The 8723-nt window shown below is 42.9% G+C and overlaps 1 protein-coding gene across 1 annotated transcript in view; it reads left to right on the forward strand.

Moving 5' to 3' along the window:
- Positions 1-7730, forward strand: part of LOC118942021 (calcium uptake protein 1, mitochondrial-like) — a 45468-nt gene extending 37738 nt beyond the window's left edge. The window contains exons 8-9 of the mRNA XM_036955570.1: positions 5418-5507; positions 7093-7730. Coding sequence (XP_036811465.1) covers positions 5418-5507; positions 7093-7256 — 254 coding nt within the window. The 3' untranslated portion in view covers positions 7257-7730. The remainder of the gene's footprint in view (positions 1-5417; positions 5508-7092) is intronic.
- Positions 7731-8723: the final 993 nt, after the last annotated feature.

Consider the following 8723-nt stretch of genomic DNA (forward strand, 5'->3'; position numbering starts at 1 on the left):
ATTTCCCTCCTTTACTCTCTATATTTCCCTCCTTTATCCTCTATATTTCCCTCCTTTATCCTCTATATGTCCCTCCTTTATCCTCTATATTTCCCTCCTTTATCCTCTATCTTTCCCTCCTTTATCCTCTATATTTCCCTCCTTTACTCTCTCTATTTCCCTCCTTTATCCTCTATATTTCCCTCCTTTCTCCTCTATATTTCCCTCCTTTATCCTCTATATTTCCCTCCTGTACTCTCTATATTTCCCTCCTTCATCCTCTATATTTCCTTCCTTTATCCTCTATATTTCCCTCCTTTATCCTCTATATTTCCCTCCTTTATCCTCTATATTTCCCTCCTTTATCCTCTATATTTCCCTCCTTCATCCTCTATATTTCCCTCCTTTACTCTCTCTATTTCCCTCCTTTATCCTCTATATTTCCCTCCTTTATCCTCTATATTTCCCTCTTTCATCCTCTATATTTCCCTCCTTTACTCTCTCTATTTCCCTCCTTTAACCTCTATATTTCCCTCCTTTCTCCTCTATATTTCCCTCCTTTATCCTCTATATTTCCCTCCTTTACTCTCTATATTTCCCTCCTTTATCCTCTATATTTCCCTCCTTTACTCTCTCTATTTCCCTCCTTTATCCTCTATATTTCCCTCCTTTCTCCTCTATATTTCCCTCCTTTATCCTCTATATTTCCCTCCTTTACTCTCTATATTTCCCTCCTTTATCCTCTCTAATTCCCTCCTTTATCCTCTATATTTCCCTCCTTTACTCTCTATATTTCCCTCCTTTACTCTCTATATTTCCCTCCTTTATCCTCTATATTTCCCTCCTTTACTCTCTATATTTCCCTCCTTTATCCTCTATAATTCCCTTTTTTTCCTCTATATTTCCCTCCTTTACTCTCTATATTTCCCTCCTTTATCCTCTATAATTCCCTTTTTTTCCTCTATATTTCCCTCCTTTACTCTCTCTATTTCCCTCCTTTATCCTCTATATTTCCCTCCTTTACTCTCTCTATTTCCCTCCTTCATCCTCTATATTTCCCTCCTTTACTCTCTATATTTCCCTCCTTTATCCTCTATATTTCCCTCCTTTATCCTCTATACTTCCCTCCTTTATCCTCTATATTTCCCTCCTTTACTCTCTATATTTCCGTCCTTTACTCTCTCTATTTCCCTCCTTTATCCTCTATATTTCCCTCCTTTACTCTCTCTATTTCCCTCCTTTCTCCTCTATATTTCCCTCCTTTACTCTCTCTAATTCCCTCCTGTACTCTCTATATTTCCCTCCTTCATCCTCTATATTTCCCTCCTTTACTCTCTCTATTTCCCTCCTTCATCCTCTATATTTCCCTCCTTTACTCTCTCTATTTCCCTCCTTTATCCTCTATATTTCCTTCCTTTATCCTCTATATTTCCCTCCTTTACTCTCTATATGTCCCTCCTTTATCCTCTATATTTCCCTCCTTTATCCTCTATATTTCCCTCCTTTATCCTCTATATTTCCCTCCTTTACTCTCTATATTTCCCTCCTTTATCCTCTATATTTCCCTCCTTTACTCTCTATATTTCCCTCCTTTATCCTCTATAATTCCCTTTTTTCCTCTATATTTCCCTCCTTTACTCTCTATATTTCCCTCCTTTATCCTCTATAATTCCCTTTTTTTCCTCTATATTTCCCTCCTTTACTCTCTCTATTTCCCTCCTTTATCCTCTATATTTCCCTCCTTTGCTCTCTCTAATTCCCTCCTGTACTCTCTATATTTCCCTCCTTCATCCTCTATATTTCCCTCCTTTACTCTCTATATTTCCCTCCTTTATCCTCTATATTTCCCTCCTTTATCCTCTATACTTCCCTCCTTTATCCTCTATATTTCCCTCCTTTACTCTCTATATTTCCGTCCTTTACTCTCTATATTTCCCTCCTTTATCCTCTATATTTCCCTCCTTTACTCTCTCTATTTCCCTCCTTTCTCCTCTATATTTCCCTCCTTTACTCTCTCTAATTCCCTCCTGTACTCTCTATATTTCCCTCCTTCATCCTCTATATTTCCCTCCTTTACTCTCTCTATTTCCCTCCTTCATCCTCTATATTTCCCTCCTTTACTCTCTCTATTTCCCTCCTTTATCCTCTATATTTCCTTCCTTTATCCTCTATATTTCCCTCCTTTACTCTCTATATGTCCCTCCTTTATCCTCTATATTTCCCTCCTTTATCCTCTATATTTCCCTCCTTTATCCTCTATATTTCCCTCCTTTACTCTCTCTATTTCCCTCCTTTATCCTCTATATTTCCCTCCTTTCTCCTCTATATTTCCCTCCTTTATCCTCTATATTTCCCTCCTGTACTCTCTATATTTCCCTCCTTCATCCTCTATATTTCCCTCCTTTATCCTCTATATTTCCCTCCTTTATCCTCTATATTTCCCTCCTTTATCCTCTATATTTCCCTCCTTTATCCTCTATATTTCCCTCCTTCATCCTCTATATTTCCCTCCTTTACTCTCTCTATTTCCCTCCTTTATCCTCTATATTTCCCTCCTTTATCCTCTATATTTCCCTCCTTCATCCTCTATATTTCCCTCCTTTACTCTCTCTATTTCCCTCCTTTATCCTCTATATTTCCCTCCTTTCTCCTCTATATTTCCCTCCTTTATCCTCTATATTTCCCTCCTTTACTCTCTATATTTCCCTCCTTTATCCTCTATATTTCCCTCCTTTACTCTCTCTATTTCCCTCCTTTATCCTCTATATTTCCCTCCTTTCTCCTCTATATTTCCCTCCTTTATCCTCTATATTTCCCTCCTTTACTCTCTATATTTCCCTCCTTTATCCTCTCTAATTCCCTCCTTTATCCTCTATATTTCCCTCCTTTACTCTCTATATTTCCCTCCTTTACTCTCTATATTTCCCTCCTTTATCCTCTATATTTCCCTCCTTTACTCTCTATATTTCCCTCCTTTATCCTCTATAATTCCCTTTTTTTCCTCTATATTTCCCTCCTTTACTCTCTATATTTCCCTCCTTTATCCTCTATAATTCCCTCCTTTCTCCTCTATATTTCCCTCCTTTATCCTCTATATTTCCCTCCTTTATCCTCTCTAATTCCCTCCTTTATCCTCTATATTTCCCTCCATTATCCTCTATATTTCCCTCCTTTATCCTCTATATTTCCCTCCTTTATCCTCTATATTTCCCTCCTTTATCCTCTATATTTCCCTCCTTTATCCTCTATATTTCCCTCCTTTACTCTCTATATTTCCCTCCTTTATCCTCTATATTTCCCTCCTTTATCCTCTATATTTCCCTCCTTTACTCTCTATATTTCCCTCCTTTATCCTCTATATTTCCCTACTTTATCCTCTATATTTCCCTCCTTTATCCTCTATATTTCCCTCCTTTACTCTCTATTTTCCCTCCTTTATCCTCTATATTTCCCTCCTTTACTCTCTATATCTCCCTCCTTTATCCTCTATATTTCCCTCCTTTATCCTCTATATTTCCCTCCTTTATCCTCTATATTTCCCTCCTTTATTTCCCTCCTTTATCCTCTATATTTCCCTCCTTCATCCTCTATATTTCCCTCCTTTATCCTCTATATTTCCCTCCTTTACTCTCTATATTTCCCTCCTTTATCCTCTATATTTCCCTCCTTTATCCTCTATATTTCCCTCCTTTATCCTCTATATTTCCCTCCTTTATCCTCTATATTTCCCTCCTTTACTCTCTATATTTCCCTCCTTCATCCTCTATATTTCCCTCCTTTATCCTCTATATTTCCCTCCTTTATCCTCTATATTTCCCTCCTTTATCCTCTATTTTTCCCTCCTTTATCCTCTATATTTCCCTCCTTTACTCTCTATATTTCCCTCCTTTATCCTCTCTAATTCCCTCCTTTACTCTCTATATTTCTCTCATTTACTCTCTCTATTTCCATTGTTCTCTCTCCCCTTTCCTCCCTCTATCCCCTCTTCTCTCACTCCTCCTTTACACTCTCTCTCCTTCCTAGGTTTCATTTCTGTCGCTGGTTTGGAGTTTTGTGATCAATGGTCCTCATAGAGGCTCATGTGCTTTTCATGGCCTTGTTGTCATCTCTCTTCCTCTCCTTTCCTATCTCTCTGTCTCTCTCTCTGTCTCTCTCTGTCTCTCTCTCTTTCTCTCTCTCTCTCTCTCTGTCTCTCTCTCTGTCTCTCTCTGTCTCCTCTCTGCCTCTCTCTGTCTCTCTCTCTCTGTGTCTCTCTCTCTCTCTCTGTCTCTCTCTCTGTCTCTCTCTGTCTCCTCTCTGCCTCTCTCTGTCTCTCTCTCTCTGTGTCTCTCTCTCTCTCTCTGTCTTTCTCTCTCTGTCTCTCTCTCTGTCTCAGCCAGTCTTAAGTGGATAGACCTCTACTCTCCTCTCTCATCTCTCTCTCTGTCTCAGCCAGTCTTAAGTGGATATACCTCTACTCTCCTCTCCTCTCTCATCTCTCTCTCTCTGTCTGTCTCAGCCAGTCTTAAGTGGATAGTCCTCTACTCTCCTCTCCTTTCTCATCTCTCTATCTCTGTCTGTCTCAGCCAGTCTTAAGTGGATAGTCCTCTACTCTCCTCTCTGTCTCAGCCAGTCTTAAGTGTCTGTGTTATTGATCAAGGCAGCACCGCCCCTCCTGCTGCTTCCCGTTGCTTCCCAGACTGCCTCTCCTGCTGCTTCCAGCTGCCTCCCAGGCTGCCTCTCCTGCTGCGTCTCCTGCTGCCTCTCCTGCTGCTTCCAGCTGCCTCCCAGGCTGCCTCTCCTGCTGCGTCTCCTGCTGCTTCCAGCTGCCTCCCAGACTGCCTTTCCTGTTCATGTGTCCACACTCCTTTTCCTGTTTATTAGTCGTTCTAAATCTTCATTCTCTCGTCCTCTTTCCTCTTCTATCCCTCTCTCTCAGCCACTATGAAGCATGCTTCTTGATTTCACACTCATCCCTCCTCTCCATCTCTCTCTCTCCCTCTCTCTCTCTCTCCATCCCTCTCTCTCTCTCTCTCTCTCTCTCTCTCTCTCTATCCCTCTCTCTCTCCATCCCCCCCTCTCTCTCTCTCTCTCTCTCTCCCTCTCTCTCTCCACCCCCCTCTCTCTCTCTCTCTCTCTCGCCATCCCTCTCTCTCTCTCTCTTTCTCTTTCTCTCTCCATCCTTTTCTCCCTCTCCATCTCTCTCTCTCTCTCTCTCTCTCTCTCCCTCTCTCAGACACTATGAAGCATGCTGATTGATTACTCTTGTGCAGTAATGCTAAACCTTTTTAAGATGAATGTACAAACAAAGTCACTGTGGATAAGAGTCTCTGCTAAATGCCTCAAATTGTAAATGTAACCCTTTCTCTCTGTCTCCTTCTTCCCTCAACTATTTCCTTCTGTTCTCATTCTTTAATTCTCTCTACTCTTCCATATCTCTCTCTCTCTCTTTCTTTCAGCCACGATGAAGCAGGTAGCTCGTACGGTGGCTAAAGTGGATCTGTCTGATCATGTGTGTGACGTTGTGTTTGCTCTGTTCGACTGTGATGGTGAGTGGGCGTTTGAGTGTTCTTTATTGTCCCCTGACTAATGGTTATATCTCTCTATTGTTAACTACTGAAAACAATATCGCTCTCTTTTTCTCCCTCTCCTTTTTCCCCTTCCTTATTGTAATGTATTCTCCTTTCATCTGTCTGTCCTCTTATTCTCCTTTCATCTGTCTGTCCTCTTATTCTTCTTTCATCTGTCTGTCTGTCCTCTTATTCTCCTTCCATCTGTCTGTCTGTCCTCTTATTCTCCTTCCATCTGTCTGTCTGTCCTCTTATTCTCCTTCCATCTGTCTGTCTGTCCTCTTATTCTCCTTCCATCTGTCTGTCTGTCCTCTTATTCTCCTTCCATCTGTCTGTCTGTCCACTTATTCTCCTTCCATCTGTCTGTCTGTCTGTCTGTCCTCTTATTCTCCTTCCATCTGTCTGTCTGTCCTCTTATTCTCCTTCCATCTGTCTGTCTGTCCTCTTATTCTCCTTTCATCTGTCTGTCTGTCCTCTTATTCTCCTTCCATCTGTCTGTCTGTCCTCTTATTCTCCTTTCATCTGTCTGTCTGTCCTCTTATTCTCCTTCCATCTGTCTGTCTGTCCTCTTATTCTCCTTCCATCTGTCTGTCTGCCCTCTTATTCTCCTTTCATCTGTCTGTCTGTCCTCTTATTCTCCTTCCATCTGTCTGTCTGCCCTCTTATTCTCCTTCCATCTGTCTGTCTGTCCTCTTATTCTCCTTCCTGTCTGTCTGTCCTCTTATTCTCCTTTCATCTGTCTGTCTGTCCTCTTATTCTCCTTCCATCTGTCTGTCTGTCCTCTTATTCTCCGTCCATCTGTCTGTCTGTCCTCTTATTCTCCTTCCATCTGTCTGTCTGTCTGTCTGTCTGTCTGTCTGTCCTCTTATTCTCCTTTCATCTGTCTGTCTGTCCTCTTATTCTCCTTCCATCTGTCTGTCTGTTCTCTTATTCTCCTTCCATCTGTCTGTCTGTCCTCTTATTCTCCTTCCATCTGTCTGTCTGTCCTCTTATTCTCCTTCCATCTGTCTGTCTGTCCTCTTATTCTCCTTCCATCTGTCTGTCTGTCTGTCCTCTTATTCTCCTTTCATCTGTCTGTCTGTCCTCTTATTCTCCTTCCATCTGTCTGTCTGTCTGTCCTCTTATTCTCCTTTCATCTGTCTGTCTGTCCTCCTATCTATCAATCCCTCTCTTCTTCTCTCTCTTTCCCCATGATTGAATCCTCCCTCCCTCCAGGTAATGAAGAACTGAGTAATAAGGACTTTGTATGTCCTCCTATCTATCATATCATATCTCTGCTCCCTCCTCCTTCCCTCCCTCCCTCCAGGTAATGAAGAACGGAGTAATAAGGAGTTTGTATGTCCTCCTATCTATCATATCATATCTCTGCTCCCTCCTCCTTCCCTCCCTCCCTCCAGGTAATGGAGAACTGAGTAATAAGGAGTTTGTATGTCCTCCTATCTATCATATCATATCTCTGCTCCCTCCTCCTTCCCTCCCTCCCCCTAGGTAATAAGGAGTTTGTATGTCCTCCTATCTATCATATCATATCTCTGCTCCCTCCTCCTTCCCTCCCTCCCCCTAGGTAATGGAGAACTGAGTAATAAGGAGTTTGTAGCCATAATGAAGCAGCGCCTGATGCGAGGTCTAGAGAAACCTAAAGACATGGGTTTCACCCGGTTGGTACGAGCCATGTTGAAGTGTGCCCAAGACACCGCACGGGAGATCGCCTCTCCCAAACAGAATTAGAGACCTGTGTCTATGTGTCTGTGTCTGTCTGTGTCTGTGTGTGTGTGTGTCTGTGTGTGTGTGTCTGTGTCTGTGTGTGTGTGTGTGTCTGTCTGTGTCTGTGTGTGTCTGTGTGTGTGTGTGTCTGTGTCTGTGTCTGTGTGTGTGTGTGTGTGTCTGTGAGTGTCTGTGAGGTCTACTCTACACAAAGACCAGCCAGAGGCTTCCATCCTCTTTCTTCTCTTCTTTTAAATGCCAACAATAGGCAACTATAACTCAGTATATCTCATCAGAACAGAGGGTGATTCAACTCATTAGGACCTCAGATATGATGGGAATATAATCAGTCACGTAATCTACTATGTGCTTAGTTGGGCATTATACTAAGGGCTGTATCCCAAATGGCACCCTATTCCCTATACAGTACCCTATTCCCTATACGGTACATTTGGAAGTGTTCAGACCCCTTGACTCATTCCACATTCTGTAACGTTACAGCCTTGTTCTAAAAATGTGTTAAATTGTTTATTTCCCTCATGAATCTACACACAATACCCCATAATGACATAACAAAAACAGGTTTTATTTTTTAATTTACATAAGTATTCAGACCCTTTACTCAGTACTTTGGCATTGATTACAGCCTGAAGTCTTCTTGGGTATGACACTACAAGCTTGGCACACCTGTATTTGGGGAGTTTCTCCCATTCTTCTCTGCAGATCCTCTCAAGCTCTGTCAGGTTGGATGAGGAGTGTTGCTGCACAGCTATTTTCAGGTCACTCCAGAGATGTTAGATCGGGTTCAAGTCCGGGCTCTGGCTGGGCCACTCAAGGACATTCAGAGACTTGTCCCGAAGCCACTCCTGCGTTGTCTTGGCTGTGTGCTTAGGGTCGTTGTCCTGTTGGAAGGTCAATCTTCACTCCAGTCTGAGGTCCTGAGAAGCTTTAGAGCAGGTTTTCATCAAGGATCTCTGTTCTTTGCTCCGTTCATCTTTGCCTCGATCCTGACTAGTCTCCCAGTCCCTGCCGCTGAACATTATCCCCACAGCCTGATGCTGCCACCACCATGCTTCACCGTAGTGATGCTGCCACCACCATGCTTCACCGTAGTGATGCTGCCACCAACATGCTTCACCGTAGTGATGCTGCCACCACCATGCTTCACCGTAGTGATGCTGCCACCACCATGCTTCACCGTAGTGATGCTGCCACCACCATGCTTCACCGTAGTGATGCTGCCACCACCATGCTTCACCGTAGTGATGCTGCCACCACCATGCTTCACCGTAGTGATGCTGCCACCACCATGCTTCATCGTAGTGATGCTGCCACCACCTTGCTTCATCGTAGGGATGGTGCCAGATTTCCTCCAGACGTGACGCTTGGCATTCAGGCCAAAGAGTTATATCTTGGTTTCATCCGACCAGAGAATCATGTTTCTCATGGTCTGTGAGTCTTTAGGTGCCTTTTGGCGAACTCCAAGAGGAC

The sequence above is a fragment of the Oncorhynchus mykiss genome, chromosome 20 (assembly GCF_013265735.2).
Source record: "Oncorhynchus mykiss isolate Arlee chromosome 20, USDA_OmykA_1.1, whole genome shotgun sequence".
Lineage (NCBI taxonomy): Eukaryota > Metazoa > Chordata > Actinopteri > Salmoniformes > Salmonidae > Oncorhynchus > Oncorhynchus mykiss.